This window comes from Tigriopus californicus, chromosome 6 (assembly GCF_007210705.1).
Source record: "Tigriopus californicus strain San Diego chromosome 6, Tcal_SD_v2.1, whole genome shotgun sequence".
NCBI lineage: Eukaryota > Metazoa > Arthropoda > Copepoda > Harpacticoida > Harpacticidae > Tigriopus > Tigriopus californicus.
Window position 1 is genome coordinate 8,856,216 of NC_081445.1, and position 24,828 is coordinate 8,881,043.

Here is a 24,828-nt window from a genome sequence, read left to right on the forward strand (position 1 = left end):
CATATTACTCTCAGTTACCCAAGAGTAGATTCGATTTAAGTCCTTTGCAAGGCTACTGGAATCTTGGCCATTCCTACCAGAAACTAACTTTGTATCGTCAGCATAAGAAGAGAGACTGTGCATAGTCAGTTGAAAGTTTGAAAAGCTTTTCAAACATGTGGTTGGATACATCGCACGTTTAAGTCCAGAGATAGTGTCACGATGCTAACTCTGTACAAGTCGATTGTTCAGCCGCATCTTGAATATGCCTCTCCCATTTGGGCTCCAATTAGTTCAGCAGGCTTGCAAAAGCTCGAGCAGGTCCAAAGATTTTTGACTAGGAACATTGAGGATATGAGAGAGCTATCGTATTGGGAGAGACTAGAAGAGTTGGGATTGTACAGTATCAGAGAAGGTACGAAAGTATCTGATACTGTAGGTTTTCAAAAGCATTCATAAGCTTTGTCCCAACCCAGGATTTCGGGTCAATTGTAGTAACCGTAGAGGCTTAACGTGAGTTATTTGAGAGCACCTTCAAGCCCTCAAGAATCCAGGCTAGTTAAAACAAAGAAGTCCAACTCTCTTCTTTCTCGGGCTCCTTCATTGTTCAATTTGCTGCCCTAAAATATTCGTAGGGCTTATGTAGGCGATGATCCAGTAACAGGATTTAAGTCAGACTTGGACAAGTTTTTGACTAAAATTCCCGATCAACCTTATATTCAAGGGTGAGCCAGATCAACCAACTCTATTTCGTTGGTCGATCAAATAATTATATATATAAATAAAAGTTAAGCAAAAATGAATAAATTTCTCGTCTTTAATTGCTGGGATTCCAACCCCAGTAGCAGCAAGGTAGTCCCCCCCAAAAATGGCACACGTCAGGAATATTTTGGCCGTCAGAGGGCATTTGGGGGAGACTACCTAGAAACCCAGGATGACCCAATGATCAACTCGCCAAAACCCAAGACTTAGGAATTGTTTGAGTAACAGTTCTTCTTTGAGGTAAGGACAAGAAGCTAGATTGCCAATTTAGAAAACCTGGAAATTAAACAGGCTACAACGGGCGCAAAAAGATAGCTAGTTTGGAAATTGAGTTCCTGAAACTTTTCAAATCGAACGAAGGGTCTTTGCCTAAATCTGGTCAACCTAATGAAACCGTTGGCAAATTAATCGACTTTATTAATGCTCATGTAAAGCTTTCTATCAATGTTAGGTTCAAGTGGTCTTGGAGATTAGGCTCCAACACATGAGACAAAGAGAGCGAGACATGCCTAGGTGCCTGTGCAAGGCGTTTTGTTCTACCCATAACTTCAGTTCTACGCCATACAACTTTTCCCTTTGTTGGGACATCTCCTCTCTAGCTCACTCTAGTGCCAAACATTAGAACGTGATCTCGACGTATGCCATTGCTCAAGTTTGATGGCTGGGTTTACCTCCATAAGGAATTTGCTCTTCAACGCATTCTTGATAGAGATGACAATCGTCTGGATGAACCATTAAAGGCCGGATTGGATCACAGCTGTGTAGCGAGTCAATGCTAACATTCTGAACAATCGTCGTTGAAGTACCTAAAATTACATCGTTGCATTTTACTGTCCTGCTTTCACTCAGTCTTCCATAAAATCTTACATTCACAAAAAATCCTGTACTCGTAGTCATGACATTTTCTACCCAATTCGGCTTGACAAACCACGCCTTGATCAAGATCACATTGAACCGAGTCATCATTTGAAGCCTTGATGTTACTTTGAGCACCACCTAAGATTGCTCCAAGAGCTAAAGGAAGCTTTTCAGGGGTTTCGGAATCCACGAGTTTGTGAGTGGATGCTTGTCTGCATTGGATCTTCTTCATATCACTTCTGGCACACCAAGCATTGGAACCAGATAATGAGGGCTAAATAAAAATGATTGGCAAACGGTTTAGAGTCGACATTGAATGTTTGATGACTCACTCGTAATTCAGTATAATCGCCGATGATTTCGATCTCGTTTGGATCTTCATTAATGGGACGGTGATTGTTGATCCAACTGGTCCATCCTTGGGTGCATGTTAGAACCACATCAGATCGGGTTGAGTTGTTCTCCTTGCTGCTTTCATCGAGATTGCCATAGATAGTAGAATTCATGTCAGTCTGGGTTCGATTCCAACCGTTTCCATGGCCATAACTGCAGCTGGATGCGGAACATCGCTTCTTGCCTTTTGAGCAAAAACTGGAACAAAACAATTTTTTGAATCTTTCTGCACCTTAAAATCGGTCTTCAAGAGCAACAAGAGTTTACCAAGTTCTACAGGAATCCCTTTCCACCACCTCTCCTTCATAGAACCATGATCCATCTGGTTTCTGCATACATTTGACCCGACAATTACTTGGATGGAGACACCTGAAGTCATTGGGACCGGCATACACTTCATTGGGTTCTTGGCAAGCGGTTTGTAGACATCCTAGGGATGCAATCATTAATCGAATTAGAACGTGGAACTCAATCCAAGCCATAGGTTCCAAACCTTACCTTCAACGCAAGGCTCTTCAGGACATAGTAAGGCCAAGGCCTTATAGCTATGAATGTTGACGCAAGATTTGGATGGGCAAGTGGAAATACAAGACGAATATGAAGATTTCTTGCCGCATTGCATGGCTAAGATAGATAAAAACACTGGGACATTCAAACCAAGAATCCAATTGAGAGAATCTATCCTTACGACAAAGGTCCTGGGACCTCCACATGATCGGAATTCCTTGCGCAGAGCATTCCTGAGCATAGGCAGCCACAGCAGTGCAGAGGCACTCACAATCTCCACCAACGTTGCAACCACATGTATCAAGAACACATTGATCGAACCAAGGTTCAATGGGGACCTGATTATGACAAGCCTCAAAGATGGGGGACTTCAAAATGGCACACTTCTTGCCAGCCCAGATCTTTCGCTGAGGATGTTCTTCGCATGTATCCTGGGGAGTTGATATTGAACGATATGTTTTTGATTGAAATGAAATACATAGGTGTCTTAAAATGTGGTCCAACCTTAACATGGCCGGCATTTGGGCAATACTTGTGGAGTTTCCAGCTATCGCCAAATAACCTCGAACTTCCTTCGACAATACCAGATGGAGTTCTAAAATGTAAACTCCCTTCTTACTTTCTGATAGTGAGTCAATGTTTTCATAAAAGGTCGAGAAATGTGAACAAGTGATTTTTTGACCCAAGAGGTAGTGTCACATTTTGGTCAATTCAGTTATCCAGCCGCATTCTAAAATTGTCACCAATAGATGGAGGTAAAGAGGACAAACAGTTGAAAAGCTCAGGGTGGCCCAATTTAAATTCGACTTCCTGCAGTTTAAAAGTTAAATGCAAAATTATTTCGAACTATGCATTCATTTTGCCCGATGTGCCATCTTGCTTCCACATATTGGATGTTAAATACATTTAAAAATACGATCAAATGCATTATTGTGTCGAAACATGTCCGGCGTAAAGATAAAAATACAAGCTTACTTGAAGTCATTTTCATTGTCGTTATCCGCGTTCCCGCAAAGACCCTCCAGATGATTACTCCAAGAGGGTTTGACACGAACATAAAGGCGATTGGCGCCATCCCATTGAAGAACCAGACCCAAGTCGATGACCTCAATAAATATGAACAAACCTGCTTTTCTCATGTTGACCCTGGGAAGGAATACAAAGTTGGGACCGAAAAAGTGCAGGTTTCTGTTGTTTCGAACTTACCGCTTCAACGCATTTAAATCCGGCAGAGGGCGCCCTCGAACTAGATTCACTTTTTCTGTTGTATTATCTCCTCCGTGAACAATCAATGCAACTGATTTGGAACAAGTCACGTCACTGGTTCCGCATGGAACATTCTATAAGGTCCAAAAAGGCACTTTCATAAGATTCCTTGTAACAGCCACCTCCCAAAAAAAGGCTGACCTGAATGTTAATCTGAAAGCCTTCTTGATCATTTAGCTTGCCCCTGGCCAAAACATATTCGCACGATCCATGGTAATCAAAGACCTTCTTGTCGAAAGTTTGATAGTGGGAATTTCCCCACGCAGAGCAAACCATAGGACACGGGTTTTGGGAACAGTGCCATGATCCGCTCTGACAAGTACTGAAAAGCGACAATTTGGGTACTAATCCAGATTAGAAGTATCAATCACGTACCAAGCGTTGCAATCTTTTCGGATGGTTTCGCCCTCAGTGTAGGATCGTCGGCCGTGATGACAAGGACATTGCGAAGGTTTGATGCATCGGCCAGATTCTTGGTCGAGAACAAATGAAGCTTGGCAAACGCATCTGGGTTGGCACTCATCCGATTTGGGCAAGGGGAACTTGCGGAACAAGTGCATATTCTGGAGACAAGGAAAGATTCACTTTTATAATTATATTACAGAACATGCATATGAGGAATGTTATACAAAGCATTAAGGATTTTAGGGTAAAGTCATACAAATATTTAGGGCCTAACTAAAAATGACCGCTATCTATTTTGCTAGTCATCAAATAGGATTCTTCAGTGCGGGATATTTGCTTTATTCGCCTCCCTTCCAGTATTCGCCACGCCCGAATCAATCTTAAAATCCAGCACGCGTTGCAGGATTTGGTGCGCGAAATACGACTCAAACCATACGTATATAAGTTCGAGAAAAACCTTAATCATGCACAGTCGCATAGCCACGAGAAGTCACAAAACAGTTACATTCACAACAAAAACGTAAAAAGTCATAATGCAGGTAAAGGCAGGGCTTAACCATTATCAACTGAATGAATCTATTTTTCTCCTTTTATGTAAAAAATGAAGTTTGCAGACGAAAACAATTCAAATTCTTTCTTTTGCAACAGACCTTCACCCTCCTCGCTTCCCTGGCTTCCGTCGCCATGTCCGCCCCTGCTGGACCCCTCCCTCATGGGGTGGGCTATCATGCCGCCCCAGCTCCTTACCATCCCGCCCCAGCTCCCTATCATGCTGCCCCTCATCATGGCGGCGGGGCCCCCCACCACGGTAACAATTACAAGGACGAGCCTGCTCACTATCAATACGGTTATGCTGTCCATGATGATTATTCGGGAGTCAACTTTGGAGCCAACGAGGCCAGAGACGGCTACGCCACCAATGGTGAGTATCACGTGGCTCTGCCTGATGGCCGCATTCAGACCGTGACCTACCAGGTGGCTGATGACTACTCGGGTTATGTGGCTGATGTCAAGTACTCGGGTGAGCCCCACTATGACGCCCACAAGCCCGCCCCTTATCACGCTGGCCCTGTCCACAAACCCGCTCCCTATCATCCTGGACCAGTCCATGCCCCCGCTCCTTATCACCCAGGTCCCAGCCACAAGGCCGCCGCTCCCTACCATGCCAGGCCCAATCATAAGTCTTCGTCGCCTTATCATGCTGCTCCCGTTTATAAACCAGCTCCCACTTATGGTGGTCCCATTCATGGTTAAACCAAAGACGCACGGTTGAATACGCCCTAATAAATTATTCTATTGCTATGTTTGTTGCTTTTTTTTGAGTTCATCACAAAGCATGTCAATCCGACATATTGTTCATGGTTGAATTCACAGCATACGCCTGAAGAAGAAAGTATGGTTTGTCTCTAATCATTTGACTCTTCAAATTTGGCGTCAGTGTTTTTTTGAATAACGGATATGGGTTTCAGAAAGGGTCAATTTCCTAACACATAACGAAGTTGGCTCTTTCGTAGTAAGTCAAAAGCTTTTAAATGTTCCATGTTCTAACATCAAATATTTTCTGTTCAGCAAGTAAAATATTTTGATGAGACGGCGAATTATCTCACAAATCATAGCTCTCGGACAAATCGTAATCAGCTCCAAATAATGTTTTCACTCGTATTTGTGCCTCTTTCCAGGGGCTAGGCTTTATAACTGATCGAAGCAATGTTCAGGAATCATGGAATTGATGTACTGCATAGCCTGAAAGACATCACTCTTGAATGAATCATCCTACACTACCCAAAATACTCGTACGTCGTGTTTGCATTGTCATGAGTGGCACAATATAGTGCAAAGCTTTACGTCAGGACTGAACGCTCAAATCAATGGAATTTTTGAAAGGTTATTTGCATTAGCGAATATAATACTTTAAATGTGCGACGTTCGAGGAAGAAGTCGCAAATTTCGATTGCTGCATGAATAAAAGCCTTTCAAATAAAGAAAATTCTTGAAACTCGCCAAAGTGAAGGCAATTATCTCCCAGTGTAGATTTGAGATTGCCCTTATCAGTTTCACGTGCGTACATTTGTGATTATGTGCTTGTCAGCTTAGGTTTGAAGCATATTTTGACCGTTTAGAACAGGAAAGCACTTCAAGTGGAGATTTGTGACAATATGGGTATTGACAACATTGACATCATCTGCCAAAGAGATCCTCCAGTTTTTCGAGGAGGTGATATCATTCTAGGAAATGTGGTGGTCTCCATTTCCGGAAGCCCCGTCAAGGTTCGATGTAAGTGCAAAATAGATTTTCTGTCAAGAGAGACTTTGTCACAATCTTGTGAGAGGTCATTTCGGGTATTCAGTACAATGCAGGAAGTAACCACCAAAATTGCGTACTCTTACAAAGTTATTGAAAATTCAATTGTCATTGTAAGGTATTCAATGATGACGATCAAAAGCCTACAATATTTTTTTTTCTCATTGAAAAGCAACTTGATGTATCATAATGTTACATTTAATGCAGCATGATATTGCAAAGACCATTTCTTCTAAGGGTAAACGAAGTGGAAATTACAATCTTTTATAGCCTATCAAGAAATACTAAAGTCCAAAAAATAAAAGTGATTTTCCAAAAAAATGATTGGCTAATGCCGAAAGAACAACAAAACTGAAAAAAATACATATTAATCTTTAAAATCTATAAAAGGCGTTTATTTGCACTCTCAACTCGCCTTGACCCTTTTAATTTTACCTTCGACCAAATTTGAATTTTAGAATATCCAAACCAAGATATGCATTAGATTCAAAATCGTGCTTTTAAATGGTTCTATGTATCTGGTGACTTTTTCGTGGATGCTGCAGGGCTCTTGTCAGATGGTCACTTGATTTTGCAATCAAAATTTTTACCCAGTTTTTCCATACCAGCAATTTTTACGTTCGCAAACATGTTTATCACTTGTACACAAAGTGTTATCACTTCATAGCATCATGATAAGCTGATCTGAGTTCTTTATCGGATGGAAATCCACAAATTTCGACAAATTCCACAAAAATGACAGGATGTAAAAATTCAAAATTTCATTATTCCAGGTATATCTATCAAGTTCAAAGGCAAGGCCAAGGTTTACTTCACAATTACTACGGGAGCTGGCTCATCTCGAAACAGCACCACTTATAGGAACCAAGAGGAGTACTACAAGCAATCGACCAATTTGGTTGGAGATGGTACTAATATTATTGACTTGGATCCTGGCACTCACACTTATCCCTTTAGCTACACTCTGGAGAGGGACCTTCCCTTTTCATTTGAATCGAATTATAGGAACAAAGTGGTCCATTCCATCCAAGTAAATGTGGACTTGTCTTCGTCCTTTGACAAAAAAGAGAAGAAATATTTCACGGTCTTGCACGACTTGGACTTGAACCAAGAACCCCATTTAGCAGTAAGACTCGTCATATCCTTTAAACAAAGACATTCTTTCTGAGTACCTTGTGACCCTTTCAGAGTTCAGCCAATAAACAGGAGTCCAAGAAATTGACCTTGCCCTTTTCAAGGAACAAGACCATTACGGGATCGGTAACGATCCCTAGAACAGGTTTTGTTCCAGGCGACCAAATCCAGGCTCAAATTCAGATCGAAAATCGGTCCTCGGTCAAGGTGTCCAAAAGTAGTGTGACTTTGCTTCAGATTGTGGAACTGATTGGGAGGCACGGATATCGATTGAAATCCAAGACAATTAATACCACTTTGGCAACCACTGAAGGCAGATCTGTGGCCTCTGAAGATGTGGTTGGTTGGACCACGGATCCCATGACCATCCCCACGGTCCCACCGTCCGGAATACCCAAATGCGACTTCATCAAGATCCATTATTTTGTTCGAGTAGGACAATGTTGTGTGTTTGTTATGCTGTTAGTGGGCAAGTTATTTTCCGATTCTTATTTCAGCTGGATGTTACACCTTCCGGACTCCATCGTCATTTGCTTGTCGATCATCCCATTTGCATAGGAACTATACCCTTCAATGACCAAGAACATTCGACAGGTCTCTATCAATCCATTATGTGCAATAATAGTAATTAAAAAAATATAAAAATTATAATAAAAATCATAACAGTCAATTTTCAACTTAACATGCAAAATATTCTACTTAAAATCTGTTTTTGCATTTCTTAATATCTGAGTTCGATGATTTTTTGGCCCATGCTAAAGTATCTAAAGTATGTGATCTTAATGATAGGGAATGAATAAGATGTTGATTTTCTTTTTCAGCCTTTCATTCCACCTTTGGACCAAGACTATGGGAATCCCCCTTTCAAGAAGAACATCAATGACGTGATCTAAATCGAAACACTTAATTATTCTTGAAAAAAGACATCTTACTTAATTTAGACTAAAACCAAGCGTGTTTCACATGTCTTAAGCATTATATATTGTACAATACATGCCATTGCCTATGACTATCAACTATCTTGAAAAACACCGACCATTAGAAAGAATCTGAATCTTAAATATTAAGCCAAAAATGCCTTTTAGCTGGTTGGTATATGGGAGGGGCTACTTTTAGCGTCTGATCTTTCTGGGGGCTCAAACGTACCACACAAAACATGTGATTAGCCTTATATGCTGCCATGAATATTAATAATGTACCAGTTTTTAACAAATTTTGCTCAAGAGAGCTAATTTGAATTCAAACTGGAACAATCCTCATTATCGATTCTATTTTCGCAAAAGGCAAGCTTACAAGAACTAGGAAGACGCCCTCAGGCGGTCAAAATGAAAACCACTTTTGGTACTTCTGGTGCAACCCATTTTGATCTTAAACACATGATCAATGTCCTTGTCTGAGTGGACCACAAAAGGAGAAATTTCGGAAGGAAGTACCCATATTCCCAATTCTCAAATTGCGATCACTTAGTACTTGATCTTTGGTAGCTTTTCGTTCTAGGTCTCAAGCCATCAGAAGCCTTAGCCGAGACTGTTGAATGGCGTAACTTTAATCGTCAATGAAAGTGCAAGAACGGATTCCATGCAATTACCCAACATGACATTTCAATTTTTCGTCTCAATAGCAATAAATTTGCAGTCGGAAATGGATCTCTCAAGAGCTTCAAAGAAAAAGGTCAAGACAAGATAGGCCTGAAATAGGGAGGCAACCAACCCCTTTTCCTGAAACTCACATCCTCTCTGGTTGTGAAGCAAACCATGGCTTGAACCAGCCACATTATCCACACTACTACAGACTATCCTCCTCGACTGTCTTCCGTCTGCGTCAAAGGGTGCATTGTCTATCCATCCATTCAACCAATATTCAACATCGATGACTCGTGCCGTGAAATTGAGATACCTTCATTCAAACGGGGAAACAAACGACGGTTTCAAATGTTCAACAACAACAACAACCATTTCATGGTTGTGTGATGTTTCGCTCATTTTGTGAAACGACTTAGGGACAATCAATGTCAAAGATTAAGATTCACAAGTTTGAGTTGTATTTTGTCTTTGCATAGCATCATCTATTTTTGACAAATATCCCTTGGAAATTTAATCCAATTTTTTGATCTGCACAATCATTTTTAACACAGCTCTCAGAAGTACTGCTCTTTTGTGGAACGGTCATGGCTCTGAAAATTAGTTTGCTTAAGTTAAATTAAGAAGAAGAAAAAACTTTCTTGCACGAGCTTCTTCTGAACTTGATAGCAAATATAAAATTCAGTACTTTAAAGATACCGTACATACAATTCGTAGGATTGTTATCACTGAAACTTTATGCTTGATATTTGTTTTATCATTCAATTTGCACTAGCAGACCCCCCCATGTTTATAGGATTGATCAGTAATGCTGATCAAAAAATTAGCCAAGTCCGACAGAAATGATCCTACCGGATCAACAACATCTACGCAATGCCTACGAATATTAAGGGGAAATACAGCAAACAAAGAAGGATCCCGAGAAAGAACAGCTTTCACAGAGAAAGAATGATTTCATTTGTTGAACTGACCGGGATTCTCGAGGGCTTGAAGTTGCTTTTAAAACGCACATTAGGCCTGTATTGTCACTAGAATTGACCCTTAATCCTGGGGATACCTTTCGTTCCTTCTTTGAATATTGCACAATCCCAACTTCTTTCATCTCTCCTAAAACGAGAGCTCTCTCATTCCTGTGATATTCCTAGTGAAGCATCTTTGGACTTGTTCGACCTTTTGCAAACCTACTGAACTCCTTAGAGCCCAAATGGGTGAAGCATATTCAAAATGTGGCTGAACAATCGACTTGTACAGAGTTAGCATCGTGATGCTATGTCTAGACTTACAAGTTCTATAAATCCGACCACACTTTTGAAAAGCTTTCACTACATTCAAGTGGTTATGCTCATTATCTTGGAGGACTAAATCTAAATCTTTGGTGGATAAAACTTGCTGAACATTGTCTCATAAGCACAAGAAGAGATACTGGCAATATTGCTAAGCTTTTGAAGTGGAGCAATGAATATGATGGAAAGAAGGGGACCTAACATGAACCCCTGTGGAACACTCGATATGTACATTTCTGGGATCTCTCGGCCTGAACTATAATTACTTCCCTCACAATGAATAAAACTTCATTACTAATCAGGAACGTTGCGTTGGACCCTTATCGTGTGGTGTCATTTAACTAAAAGGTATTACTTTTTGGGCTCAAACAATTGGGCAACCGCGTCAAAATGCGCCCGAAACCCGTACTTATCAAGAAAAATAGCTATAAAGACTTCAAGAAATCATGAAATTCAAAAATCAAATGAAATAAAAAAAAAATCTTAAACACCTTAGTTTTGCTCGAAGGGCGAGAAATCGATTATGAAAAAATTAAGGAATTTTGACAAGGCATTTTGAATGACTAGGTTTTACTCTGAAAATCCTGAGGGTTGAATAAGAAATGAAAACAAATCATATCACTCTGATGCTTAGCCAGAGTTATTAAATTATCTATTTATAGCTTATTTCCGTGTCTTCGTAACTTATTTTCATGAACTACAATTCCGACCCTTATTTTTCACTAAGATATTGTCCATCAATGTGAGTTGAAAAGCGAAATATATGAGATGGTAAAATAGGCTCTCTCAATATAGTGTGCCAGAGGACCATTTGTGGTAATGTACATTGCTTTGTTCAAGCAAGTCAAATAATCGAATTAACCGTTAGTGTCGGTTCTGGTTTTGACTGCAAATGAGAGCAAACCCATGGAATTTGATTACAAACATTTGCATCCTTCCCTTTGGGCGTGTATGGATGTATGTTTAATCCCTGCTTTGTGTGATTTGAAATGTCAATTGTGGTACATGACTAGGGTTGATGCATGTAGGGATGCATGACCACGGTTTCCTTATGAGACGAAGATCAGGGTTTACTAACAGAATATCAGGATTTATATCATTCCAAAGAAACCCAACAAATCTTGGCTTTTTTTGTAAGTAACTCAGAAAGTCGAGAATGAAGAATAAAACAAGATATCTGGACCAGAAGCCTAACCAAGAATTAGTTATCGAATCATGCCTTCAATTATCATAGATCAATATAATTTTTTAATAATTATGTTCACGAATACGTTAGGAAAAGCCGAAAAAAAGAAAGTGTTGTACTAAAAATGAAAACCGTAAGGGAGCTATTCTCAAAAAGATGATCATTTTAAATGAGGAGTCAGAACGTGCCAGAGATACCGGAATGTTTGCCAATTGAACGCAAGGGGATGAAATTAGTTCAATCAGGCGACATTTAATGCAATTTGCCAAGCCCCCATCTTCATGATCACAGTCGTGAAAAATTAATTGGAGACTCACTTGTCGAGAAAAAGACAGAATGAACGGGAGGAAGTCAACAAGTCTTCGTTCTTAATGTCTTTTTAAAGAGTGTGACATCTGTGCTCAAATTCAAATAGTATAAACCATAATAAACAAGACAATTTCCTCATATAGAACCATTGTGAGAAGGTACATACGTACCAGAACTACAAAACGTCTCGTGCAACTAAGAATGTCAATCCAAGCTTCTGCGATTCTCACAGTCATGAAGGAAAAACATGACCAACCATCAAAAATAGACTTATAAAGTTCAACTTGATCCCAGCTGAAGTATGCAGCAACTTGACTCAACCACGGACCACAAAACGGTTACAATCATGGACATTGGACAAAGCAACACACGTGGAAACACTTGAGTTCATTCAACTACTCGATTTGATCAATCCGTATCCTGACACTCCCATTTCGTGAAACCAGATGCAGGAATTCGAAACTTCCAATTTTCACCCTTTCAAGCATCAGAAATATACTGTACAAAAATTGATCAAACTTCAGGCGTTTGCCACCAATTGACCACGAAAGACCCGTCTTGGTATAAGAGTATGGATGCATGTACGCACTTCCAATGCCTCGAGGGTCCTCTTCACGAAAAGCGTACAAGTAACAACTACTCGTACTTTCAGACATCATGCGTACATGAAAACGAGCACCCGGTAAAACAACGGGAGTATAAATACAAAATCAACTGTGAGAAAGACATCAGTCACGCAAAAAAGATCGCCTTGTGAACAATCTAACCATTTAGAACTTCCAAAAATGCAGGTAAATGAATATAATAAAAGCAATAGTGACAACAAACTCCCCATCAAAATATTTCACCCAAAGACCTTCACCCTCCTCGCTTCCCTGGCTTCCGTGGCCTTGTCCGCCCCTGCTGGACCCCTCCCTCATGGGGTGGGCTATCATGCCGCCCCAGCTCCTTACCATCCCGCCCCAGCTCCCTATCATGCTGCCCCTCATCATGGCGGCGGGGCCCCCCACCACGGTAACAATTACAAGGACGAGCCTGCTCACTATCAATACGGTTATGCTGTCCATGATGATTATTCGGGAGTCAACTTTGGAGCCAACGAGGCCAGAGACGGCTACGCCACCAATGGTGAGTATCACGTGGCTCTGCCTGATGGCCGCATTCAGACCGTGACCTACCAGGTGGCTGATGACTACTCGGGTTATGTGGCTGATGTCAAGTACTCGGGTGAGCCCCACTATGACGCCCACAAGCCCGCCCCTTATCACGCTGGCCCTGTCCACAAACCCGCTCCCTATCATCCTGGACCAGTCCATGCCCCCGCTCCTTATCACCCGGGTCCCAGCCACAAGGCCGCCGCTCCCTACCATGCCAGGCCCAATCATAAGTCTTCATCGCCTTATCATGCTGCTCCCGTTTATAAACCAGCTCCCACTTATGGTGGTCCCATTCATGGTTAAACGTGAAAATGATCTAATAAATTATTTCACTTCTTTACTCACTTGCATTTGCAGTCTTTGAATTTGGTTTTCTGGCCTGTTTTCCTATTTATCTATTCACTCAGCTGGGTTCTTTCATATGCATACAGACATTGCTATTTCAGAGTGCTAGTCGTAACTCAAAAAAGAAATACACTGTTCAATCCCAACCGAAATCATGACACATGGTGACATGTGCCTGCTCTGAGATCACATCATGTACTTATACTCTCCACTTGACTTGATAATTGAAATTTTAGCCAATCAAAACCTCATTCATGTGAGGAGTGCTAGGCCTTGTTGTTTTGGAAATTCTGAAATTCCAAGAGCATTTAGGAAAAATGTTAATTAAATGGTACAAAATGCAGGTTATCAGGCCATGAAAATTTGGTCCACATTTGTACAAAAGAAAATGGTCAAAAATGTGTGTTTCTCCTAAAAAGATGATTTTAACACCAAAACCCCATTAGAATTGACGTTTCATCACATGAAAACAACTCGTTTAACTTTTTTGGTCGAATCTAAAAAACGAAAATCTATTGTATCAGGTATTTGTTTTGCATTGTACAACTACCCACAAGTTTTTGTTTCTAAAGGTGGGAAGAAATAACTTGTTTTGACGTTAAGGGTCAATTCCTGATGGTTGTCAAAATTTGCTTTCCTCACAGTTTTAGCAACTCTTCACCTTGACTTAGGTTCAGACAACTACTCGAATTGAAATCTCTCAATTTGCTGCTCAATGACAAAACAAGTTATTTTTCCGACCATCCTTTTCTAACATTGCTGTTGCGTTCCTTTACTGAAGACAGTTTTCATGGGCATTATTCTGACTCTCATCAAGGCAAAGGAAACCAAAAACCACTGTCAGAAACGATGTTTCATGACTCTTTGTTCAAACCTGGCTGGAAAGTAAGTTTCCAGCCACCATTGAATAGAAAGCAGATCATCTGCAATCAAATTTGGAGTTTTCACTATTTTGAGTCAAAATGATATTTTGATTTTGTTCCTATCACTCAGTCCAGACGCTATGTCCTTGCTCTTGTCTTTAAACTCAACAGCATGAAAGGGTAAACCTGAAAAAGCCTTATTTTCATCAACTTAATAACAGCTTACAAAAATAGAAAGCAATGCCTATTGAGTCAGTAGCTATTCTAGCCCCTCTTCAAGACGCATGCATTTCAATAGTAAACAAATCTGATTCTGGTGCATGCCTGAGCAATTTTCAATCTATGCACATACCTCTCGAATCTCTTCCAATCATTGCCTTAAATTTCTCTCAGCTACAAAACAATCATCTACAATACTGTACATTTGCATTCCTTGGTTCATTGACAGATAAGAAATGTAAGACATGATCAACACCACTGTCCAACAATTCAAAGGTCAAATAAAAAAGCTCAAAAAGCCCAAATAAACTGCCTCTCTTGAGCGGATTTGTTCAGCGTAAAAGATTGTCACAGGTTCGGGAATTGATTCCCTATGTTGGCCCCGATAGTCGTAACAACTACCAACTACTCGTATCTTGTCATCTTTTGTTGTTGTCATGTGTTGTGCTATTCATTTGAAATGTTTTTGTCGACTTTCTTACCGCACAAGTTTCTGGCAATTCCTTTGGACATCGGTCCAATTCCTCGTTGTTTGACTCATTGCAAATGATCTTGCTCTTCAGGTTCATTATGATTTTTTCTTCCTCCGTAGCCGGATGACAATCCCAATGAGCGTGACCACAAACGCAAATCTCTTCTCCCTTTTTCTTTGCTTGATATCGAAGGGAACTTGGCTGGAAATGGTGTTCAATTTAGTTCCAACATGTTACATGACATCGTTTTTTTCGTTTTTCGAGAGCGAGTCTACAATGTTGAAAGAAAAGGCCGTTTGCTTCCTGCTTACCTCATAAAGGTCGCCTTTGTCATCCATGCAAGGACAATCTTGAATAGTCACACAGTTGCCCTTTTGGTCCAATTTCATCCCTTCAGGGCATTGACAGCCTTCAACGCATTTGTTCTCGCAAGTTCTATTGGTGTTTAAGGCCACGTCTAAACAGGTCAATCCACAGGATGTTCCGCACGCTTGGAACTCTTGGCCCATTGGACAGGATATTCCTATACATAATTTTAACAACAAATGTTATCAAACCGATGTAATCTTTTGTTGAGGCTAGAATTGTCTCCTCACCACATTCCGGAACATATTGACGCCAATCAATATGGACACCCTTATTGGAACAGGTTTGGGCGTAAAAACTCAAAGTTGGGCACAGGCAATCCTTGGGATCGTGTTCACAAGCACATAAGTCGAAGACACAGTCCTGATAAAACGGTGATGGATTCACGATGTTGTTGCAATCTAAAAAACGGATGTAATCCGATATGTTATTCTCCTAGGGCAATGCTTGGTAGTCATTATCATAGACATTTTTGGGCGTTTCAACGCATTGAATTGCACCCTCTAAATCGTCTAGGGTCGGATTAATTGTCGTGAACACGTCTGAGCATAGAAATGGACTCTGAAGTTGTGTCTTATGTTTGGTTCGCTAAAAGTCAAACATCAATGAAATAGATTAATTCATTAAATCGCAAACTTGGTGTAAAATGATTGTCAATTCAAACTTTTGATGGTTTCAAATAGCACCAGATATTTGTGCAGTATGTGCAATGAAGTTATATTACTTGATAGCCATTAATGGACGTGAATGTCTAATTATTATATTTAAATTATCATTCAATGGCTTTTCTTGTCTTTGAAGACTTGCAACTCAAAGATATAAAAAAACAATAGCAAGCAAATACTTTTGCCATTGTATTTTGTGGATTGATAGACTTGCCAACGATCAAAACTTATACTGCATCAAAAATCTTATCATTAACGTCTATTTTGAGAGTCTTTGATTTATTGATTGTTCTCATTCATCTTATTAAATTTCCCATGTATTGCATTCATGTGGCAGCTTATCGGCTGTTGTGGCTTATTAATAAAATAACTGTTTGTAAAATCGATTTTTTAGTTTCATACATTCTGGTTAAACGTTCCATACCTTCAAAGATGAAGCCTGTCAGTTTTGAGCACATTTCTTGGGCACTGGCCTTTCGCTCTGGATTAGCATTACACGGGTGATGAATGTTGCCATCAGAGGAACCACATGCCTCATTAGTCCGCCACCTGTTTAAGGGTTCAATCAAAAGTCTTATCGAATATAATTGGAAATAGTATGGTCGTAATACCGGTTCGAAAAGATGATTGGATCTTGTTCCACATCCCCTTCAGGGGTGGTGAAATCGTCCTTCTGCTGCCCGTTGAAGTCTCCACAGAGACCCTTAAAGAGTTGTTTACCTTTGAAGCTCCCGTGGGCGTCCACATGCAATTGGGCGTAGCCATCCCACCATATTTCCATGGCATTGGGCAAGGAGACTAAAATTTGAGGAGAATGCATTAATCCAACCTGAATACACAAATTTGTAAATGCATTTTTCGAAAGAAAAGACTCAAAGTCTGCCAACTCAAATTCGTTGGTAGACCAAATATCATATAAAGATTGAAAGGTAATAAATAGACGAATTATAACCTTTCAGTTTAATAACCCCCTTACGCTGCACGAAATATGTTTTACGTTCTGCACTCCAGAGGGCGCTTTGTCATTCAGCCTCTACCAAGTAAAGGGCCGATTGGGCCAATTCCTTGTTATTGAGTTATAGGAGAGATGGTGTGGGGCATTTGGTTAAAGCGCGACCGAGCTATAGTCGGGTTCATGGTTTCGATCCCAGGTCTCCCCCCACCCCATTTATCCTAGTGGATCATCGCCTTGAACGGCGCTCCAGGAACCCAGAATGGGAGAACAAGTCATGAATCTATATATAGTACATGTAATGATCCAATGAGAAAATATTCTCGCAATAAAGTTTATTATTCTAATAATGCGTTTGTGTTGTTTTTTGACTAATTCTATTAACATCTTACTTATAATTAATGCCCCGGGTCACAATGTCCTGACAAGAAATTGCGTTCAAGGCAAGGCAAGAGCAGTTAATGTAGCAATCTACCGTGCCTCTTCCCGTTTTGTTTGGGCCGTGTGACGTTGCAAATAAGGGCCCTCATTGTACTGGGGATTACATTCCCTGAAGCGATTAGATAAGCCCGTGAAAAACCAAACCAAAAAATAAATCTTGAATTTCTTGTTCAGTGCTGGGAAAATCATTTATAAATAGGGGTTGAGAATACATTTGATCCTCTGGGGCAAAATATATTTTTTTTATTATGTTGAAATGGCTCCAAATATTATCTGCTTTCCTCTCAAAAGTGCAAAATATTACTTCATAGGAGGATAAAAACCTGATATGTATCCATTTTGAATTAAATGAATAAATAACATTCAAATGGAATTGAATGTGTTCAAATGGGAATATACATTGGTCAAAAATAATGAAAAAAAGGATAAAGAATGTAATATGGAAATAGTGTTTTAACAATTGACACAATTAACTTTTAAATCTTTGATGACCATCATTGGTCCTTGGTCACCTAAAGCAGAAATAATATTCATTTTTAGGTTTTTTGGCGTACTGATGTCAAAGTGAAACTAACTTAGAAATTTTCATCAATGGGCCAGCTGGAACTTTCCATACCACTAGGTTTGCAGCTTAGCTTGCAATATAAAACTTTGCAATGTTGCGGATTTACATACAAAATATAACCGTGATGAAAAAGATAACAAAAACACAGAAACTTTTTTGTTTAATGGCCCATGAATTTACAGAGACACTTGTTTTTTCATGCAATATTTCATTGTTTTTTGCTAATTTACTTTTTCGGAAAACAACTGCTGGTCAACTTCAACCAAAATCGACCAGTTGTGAAAAATCAACGGTCTTTTGCTCATGCCTAGCTTTGAGGAGATAACGACAAATGTTGCGTTGAGCCAGCTGATGTGTTTCATTTGCCCAAGGACACTAAAGCAAGGAAACGCCACCTTTTTGTGATCACCAAACCTTTCCGGCCAAGTAAGGCCTAAACTTTAGCCGCTGAAATTTTTGAATGTCAGTTATTGGCGTAATTATTGAACAAAATATGTGACTAATATCATTTTCGTAACCATTGATGGTATGTGCCTAAAACCAGGCATTCAGATAAACTTAAAATGACTTTAAACATGTCTTAAAGTACAATAACTGAAAAGTGCTAATTAGGTTTTCCTGATAAAACAAGAATTTGCTCAAAACACAATCAATAAATTCTCTTTTGCCAAAAATATTATTTGTAGAAAATTCTTTCAGACACATCTTGACCAAATTTCAAGTAATTTGACGCATTTGTTATGAAACTATGGTTCTCACTCTAGGAATGGCCCTCAATCCAAAAGTAGACATACTGTAGCTCTGAGCTACGTATTGTTCTTTAAACTCATTTGGATGCTTCATAATCATGAAATAATAATTTTAAGAGATATGGCACCTGTTTTATTTGACTATTTTGGTATTTTGGATGCTTTTTCAAGAAAAACAATTTATTGGAGTCCAAAGTGCAAATTGAGATCTAGTCTACTGTACTTTGATATTTCTCTGTGCCCCTTAAATAATGCCTGCCTTTTATGCAAACTTCCTAATAAGTAGAAATTCAAACTCTACAAAAAGATAACTCATTCCTTTCTCACCAATGCGCCTGATGTTTTTTGTCAAATGTGTGGGTTTAGACAAAATTATCAATTGTCCATCCAAGATATTCTAATATGTTGACATTTATGTACATGCACTTTTATTGCTTATTCCATACATTTTTTTAATATTTTGTCAGTCTACATTACCCATCAATTAATAAAATGACTCTTGATGATTTTCTATCTATGTGTGTTTTTGAGCCAATTTTACGCAATATTTCACCAATTTCAATCAAAAAACAATTCGATTGTTTTTGATTAATTTGATGTTCATTTATTCTTCTGACTTTCAAGATTAATTCAGAAATATTTAGTATATGGACGGAGTTGTATATCAAGGAGAGCATTATTCAATTAAAAACACCTTAATGTACTTTGCAGTACGGATAATCTTGTCTTATTCATACTGGAGTTAATGTCTTGATTCAACGCCATGGCCTAAGTTGGCGGTGAGGGGAAATCCGTGTCGTTTCCTCTCTATAGAGTCCCTGATTTGCCATACATTGCCACTGAAATATTACATAAATTTAAATAAAGCTGAATTACTATTTTCTTTACCAAAAAAAAAAAATTTTTTTTCAAAAACACTTTCTTCACCCTTACTTAAAAATTAAAACGTCTCATTATTTTGCCATTTTGTAACTTTTTCTTAGTTGTTATGCGCATTGGCCAGTGCAGCAATGCAACAACAGATTTGATGAACAAAACATTTAATAGATAGTAAAGGATGAAAATAAAGTAATTTTCCTGTCAAGAAACTAATATTGGTATTGGTATTCATTCAATAAGTACTGTGTACATTTTATGCTCAATAATTGCATAATTGCTCTCGGAAAATTGACGTTAGCTCTAGATTGACGACTACAAGTGACTTATTTACGTCTTTTTGGATAGATTTGGGAACCCTGCTTGACATTAAACCAAAAACATTGCCAAGCTATAAGAGTGTTGAGGAACTGATTGACACAATGTGTTCAAATGTCCCTTGTGATTTAAAAGTCAAATTCAAAGTTTAACCTTGCTGAACTCTGATTGAAATGGTGGAACAATTGATGTCCAATATTTCAAGCATATTCATAACAAAACATAATCGTGTCAAGCCGCTCATCAGTATAGTAATAACTGGGTCAGGGATTTCCAAGTGACCCTCGCGTGCAAAGTCGGGAGAAATTCAGAATGGTTTGATTAAATTCATCCAAACCAATTTGGATTTTTACCATTTACAAATTAGCCATAAATTAATCACTTTACGCCCTATCAAATGAATCATCTAATTTCTTGACATCTTATTCAATGACCGACATACTTGGCTATTTTCGATAGCTTTGGAGGCATATTTAAAAGCGAATTTTTTACACAAATTTTCAGTACTTTCAAATCAAACTTCGAGCGAAAAAACATCCATAAGATACGGGCTAGAGGGGCGTCAAACCTTTCATGAATAATGAGGAGACTCTAGAGATCAGAACTGATCCAGCTGGGGTTGGAATCCTTATGGGAATTCTAGTCTCAATGCCATTGATGAGAGCCTCCATTCCTTGTTTCAACTTGATCACCGCTCCTACCCATCGAATGGTGGCACTCTTGGTACACGATGGGAACATTCCCAACACACTTTTAGGATAATTCAGGCTCTGCGAAGAAACAGGTACAGAAATCATTTATCATCAAATCCTAGCTTTGCAAGGAACAATGGTAGCTGATTGGTCTAATGTACCCGCTAGAGGCACGACATGGTTCCCCAGAAGATGTGGGTTCAAATCCCGCCTTCGGAAAAAAACTCAACTTCTTCCAAGCAAGTCTTACCTCGCTAACACTTCCTGAACAGGCCACGTTTTCGACTTCGATGCTGAAGTTGGAACCACGAACAAGGTCATAAGAGCACTGTCCCATGAAATCGAATTTTTTTCCATCAAAGGTCGTGTAATGAGGATCCCCCACCACTGAACACCGACGACCACAGACCTCTTGGGAGCATTTCCATGACCCTTCTTGGCAAATGCTTAAAATCAGAACATTTTGCGTACGGTATAAAAATTATTCCATTTGTTCAGCAGATTTTCAAAACGTATACCAGGTGTTGCAGTCATTTTTGATTTCTTCGCCAGATTCATAGAATTTGTCATTGAAGAGGCAAGGACACTGCTTTTTGGGGATGCAAGAGCCCTCACGGTAAAACATGCCCCTGGGACAATAACAGCCTTCGATACAAATTGAGTTGTATTCTTCCTCACTGGGATCTTGCCCAACGGTCTCACAACTGTCACTTTCACCACTTCCACAAGGGTAGTATACTCTGTCAGAGGGGCACTCCAAGGCTGTAATGGAAGACCATAGATAAGGAACTAATTGTGGTCCGTTTTATGCGTTGCTTACGACAAAAGTCCGGTGTTCTCCACCCTCCATTGGCATTCACATCTACTTGTAGAGCTTTGCATTGTATGACATATGACGATATAGAGTGACACTTGTCCTTTTTTAGAGTTGGGTCGTGAACAGCCTTGCAAAAGTCCAATTTACAGGTTTCAAAAAAAGGCAAGGGATTGAGAACCTTTCTACATTCGTGAAGGCTTTCAATGTCGAAGAGCTTGGTACAGAATTGTTGGGCTTGGTTATCCTCATCCCCTTGAGAACACGATGTTTGTGGTTGAGGAACATTTGAATGGTCGCAATCTTGATGATTTGCTCTCCAACCAGCAACAAGTGTGTTAAGCTTTTGCACTGGCTTTCCATTTTTATCTTCAAAGTCATCGTATGGATTTCCATTATGCCGCCCGCACAACCCGGTTGTTTTGTTCCACAATGACTCGCCAACATCAACCATTAAAGTTCCCTATGATATACAGACATTGATTAGGTTTCGTGACTCATATATTATCTTTGCGAAATTCTTACTCACGAAACCCCTGAAGGCAAGGATTTATTGATTGAAAAACTTACCTTGGAATCCCATTTGATATGAAATCCTAATCCATCAACATGCATGAAAATCCATTCCCCCAATTGTTCCAAGATCACTCCCGAGAAGGACCCGGGCACATCAAGAATTTCTTCTCCTTTAAGGACTTTAGGTCCCGAAGTTCTTGTTTGAAGGGTGTACTCTTCGTCCTCGATCAAGATCATGATTTTCAAGGAGCATTCCTGTTCGGTTGATATTGGCCCATAGCCGCCAGCCCCTACTCCTTCGGTTGGGGATGGACACTCTTTCTGCACTTGAACCTCAAATATTCCATCTTCATCATCCCGAACTAAAGTCAGGGGACAGTTCTGTGTCATTGGGAATGAGAGAGTGGTGCCGTCAAAGTTCCTTAAATGCTCTTGGCTCCAGAATAAACAGGATCCTGACCGAGGACTTTGATGTTTGGACATTAAAAACAAAAGCTCTTCATTGTCAGTTCCTATAATGTGGTTAAAAGCATGATATGTTTGTTCCGGTTTATATATAAGCGACAATATACGAGTATTACTAACCTTCAATGGTAGGAAATGATTGTTGCGAAACTCCCCAACCGAACCACCAACCTCCCGCTTGAATATTTCGGGTGTATCGCTTCAAAAGATTGAGATTAACCTCTCCATCTTCGTTATAGATGTTTCCTTGGGCCTCTTGGTAATCTGATTCGCCCGTCTTCTGTAGGCCTTGATCTAAGATCCAAGTGCGACCCAAACTGGATTTCCAATGACGCTTCATCGCATTTCCTGGAAGCCCATAACAACATTTAATAATGCTTCCATGTCTTTTCAGACCTCCTCAAGCGAAGTCTTTACCTTCCAAGACCCAAGTCCAATTCAGATAGGATCCACTTTGCTGAACATGGGTTCGATATCGCTTCTTGACCGTTTTCTTAGTCCGGATCACTTGGACTCCGTGGCCATAATCACAATCGGGGACTGGCATTGGCTCAAATGTGCCACTGGCATAATCGCACGTGTAAACTGGCGCAGGTGGATGCTCAAAGTCAATGCCATTCGGACAATAGACGACACACGTGAAAGAGGTTTGTGTGCCAGTGCAATTGTAACCTCCATTAAACTCCATCAATTCCGGCTTACAGTTAGAAGCTCCTGAAAAGATATTTCTGGCTTTTAGCAAGCGGTTGTTGTATTCGATATCTTCAAAGACTCACTGTATTGACATTGAAGACCTTTGGAGTCTTCTGGGCATTGGCATTGGTTGTAGGAAAGACAAAAGCCACCATTTTTGCATGGAGGATCACAAATGGCTATCATTTGCAAAAGGTATCATTTTAAAGAGGCAGGGAATGGTCACACTGTTTTTGAAATCGATTTCCGTTACTTACGATCGCAGTTGTCAACTTGACCGCTTTCCGTTCCTTCAATCCTCCATTTCCCGTCCATGCAGGTCAGTTTTGTTTCGGTCTCACCATTGGGAAATTGGTGGTGAGGCATACAATTGACTTGGCATGACCTGGAACAATATTTATGAGCTCTATTGTAATTTGGAACTAGGATTATTCGTTGTTCTTACGTTTGATTGCAATACACCCGGGCTCCACGTGGGGTGGGAGGCCGAGATAAGCAAGGATGGGCTTTTTCAATCTCACACAAGGGGCCTTCAAAATTGCCTGGACAATGGCATTGGTTAGGGCCCATGCAAATACCACGGTTTTGACAAGGCGGATTGCACAAAGCTGAAAATAGAAAAATGGAAAAAGCGAATTTGGAGTGACCGTTGAAAAAGGAGAGACATAAAAGATTGGCTTATTTGGGTTATAATTACTTACTTTATCTACCATGTGCAAACAACAAAAAAGGGTTTGAACAAAAAAATATATATAATGTATTGCCAACAGCAATTGGAACAGAAAGTTGCTGATACACTTTTTCAAAGGGGAGTTTTAGTAACAAAATATCAAGACTATTTTCAATCAACATGCAAGATTAACTTTTAAGTATTTCCTTAAGATTTGTAGCATTTTTTTTATTTGTTCAATAGTCCTTTTGGACGCTCAAGAAGTAAACAAAGTAATTTTTTTTCGAACAACAACAACACATGAAATATATAAATGTACATGTTGCTATAACTTCCAACATCATCTCTTTCACTTTTTTAAGCACGAAAATGAAATTTTCGCTGCTTGTTATAGAAGGTGCATCAAATTACCCTGACAATGTGGAATTTCTCCATTGAACTCGTTGAAACGGTCCTCCCAAACCCTATCGCGACATTTTAGTTCAAAAGAAGACTTCCCGTTTGGCGCGGCAAATCCCTGGTTGCACTCGACTTTACAACCAAACACCACGGAGCATCTCATGTCCGAGTTATGTGGTGCTGATGGAACATCCGTGCAACCTTTATGTAAAAGAGTAATTGAACGCTAATTAGTTGCCCCAAAGTTATGTATTCCGACTACCCATTACCTCCAGGATAGATAGTCCTTTTATGGGAGAAATGACTTGTCTCTTGGCTTTGGGATGAACTGCAGATTGGGAGAGACATGTGGCCTTTTTGTAATGTTAAGATGACCCCGAAGGTAGCTCTTACCTGGTGTAAGTGGACCCCAAGGGAACATGATATAAAATTGATAGTGTTAAAACACAAGCTTTTATATGGTTTTGAACCATGTTTGAAAATTGATTTCGTTGTAGACCACTCTCAAAGGGAAAGCAACATAGTGGCAACCACTTTGAAACTGAGAACGAGACTGAACTCTTTGCTCTTGATTAGGGATATTTATTGAGTGAAGAAATCGCACAAATGTTTGTCCGATAAAAACAC

The 24,828-nt window shown here is 39.8% G+C and overlaps 4 protein-coding genes across 4 annotated transcripts in view; 3 read left to right on the forward strand and 1 right to left on the reverse strand.

Moving 5' to 3' along the window:
* LOC131882411 (hemocytin-like) overlaps positions 1-24,741 on the reverse strand; it is a 37,268-nt gene extending 12,527 nt beyond the window's left edge. Inside the window, exons 1-29 of the mRNA XM_059229547.1 lie at positions 24,595-24,741; positions 24,471-24,529; positions 24,214-24,402; positions 23,578-23,740; positions 23,390-23,517; positions 23,216-23,311; positions 22,857-23,153; positions 22,560-22,787; positions 22,029-22,486; positions 21,465-21,921; positions 21,163-21,406; positions 20,895-21,090; positions 20,521-20,722; positions 16,663-16,849; positions 16,476-16,600; positions 15,617-15,787; positions 15,332-15,543; positions 15,030-15,221; positions 4,141-4,328; positions 3,907-4,087; positions 3,706-3,839; positions 3,475-3,645; positions 3,004-3,094; positions 2,681-2,930; positions 2,491-2,616; positions 2,260-2,422; positions 1,932-2,190; positions 1,609-1,873; positions 1,413-1,547 (exon numbers count right to left, since the gene is read on the reverse strand). Of these exons, the coding sequence (XP_059085530.1) occupies positions 1,413-1,547; positions 1,609-1,873; positions 1,932-2,190; positions 2,260-2,422; positions 2,491-2,616; positions 2,681-2,930; positions 3,004-3,094; positions 3,475-3,645; positions 3,706-3,839; positions 3,907-4,087; positions 4,141-4,328; positions 15,030-15,221; positions 15,332-15,543; positions 15,617-15,787; positions 16,476-16,600; positions 16,663-16,849; positions 20,521-20,722; positions 20,895-21,090; positions 21,163-21,406; positions 21,465-21,921; positions 22,029-22,486; positions 22,560-22,787; positions 22,857-23,153; positions 23,216-23,311; positions 23,390-23,517; positions 23,578-23,740; positions 24,214-24,402; positions 24,471-24,529; positions 24,595-24,674 (5,647 nt within the window). The 5' untranslated portion in view covers positions 24,675-24,741. The remainder of the gene's footprint in view (positions 1-1,412; positions 1,548-1,608; positions 1,874-1,931; positions 2,191-2,259; positions 2,423-2,490; positions 2,617-2,680; positions 2,931-3,003; positions 3,095-3,474; positions 3,646-3,705; positions 3,840-3,906; positions 4,088-4,140; positions 4,329-15,029; positions 15,222-15,331; positions 15,544-15,616; positions 15,788-16,475; positions 16,601-16,662; positions 16,850-20,520; positions 20,723-20,894; positions 21,091-21,162; positions 21,407-21,464; positions 21,922-22,028; positions 22,487-22,559; positions 22,788-22,856; positions 23,154-23,215; positions 23,312-23,389; positions 23,518-23,577; positions 23,741-24,213; positions 24,403-24,470; positions 24,530-24,594) is intronic.
* On the forward strand, positions 4,856-5,454 carry LOC131882420 (cuticle protein 7-like; the record flags this gene model as incomplete). The annotated part of the gene is given in 1 exon segment (XM_059229557.1): positions 4,856-5,454. A coding segment is annotated over 1 exon segment (569 nt), but the record flags the coding sequence as incomplete, so codon positions are not given.
* Positions 6,236-8,614, forward strand: LOC131882417 (arrestin domain-containing protein 17-like). The gene is made up of 5 exons (XM_059229553.1): positions 6,236-6,444; positions 7,245-7,597; positions 7,660-8,037; positions 8,103-8,199; positions 8,427-8,614. The coding sequence occupies exons 1-5, from the start codon at positions 6,327-6,329 to the stop codon at positions 8,486-8,488; spliced, it is 1,008 nt and encodes a 335-aa protein (XP_059085536.1). The 5' UTR covers positions 6,236-6,326; the 3' UTR covers positions 8,489-8,614.
* On the forward strand, positions 12,706-13,458 carry LOC131882419 (cuticle protein 7-like). The gene is made up of 2 exons (XM_059229556.1): positions 12,706-12,754; positions 12,818-13,458. The coding sequence occupies exons 1-2, from the start codon at positions 12,749-12,751 to the stop codon at positions 13,421-13,423; spliced, it is 612 nt and encodes a 203-aa protein (XP_059085539.1). The 5' UTR covers positions 12,706-12,748; the 3' UTR covers positions 13,424-13,458.
* Positions 24,742-24,828: the final 87 nt, after the last annotated feature.

Coding starts and splice junctions, on each gene's coding strand:
- LOC131882417 (XM_059229553.1), top strand. CDS start 6,327: ATGGGTATTGACAACATTGACATCATCTGCCAAAGAGATCCTCCAGTT. Junction 6,445..7,244: donor AAGCCCCGTCAAGGTTCGAT/GTAAGTGCAAAA, acceptor TCATTATTCCAG/GTATATCTATCAAGTTCAAA. Junction 8,038..8,102: donor AGATCCATTATTTTGTTCGA/GTAGGACAATGT, acceptor TTCTTATTTCAG/CTGGATGTTACACCTTCCGG.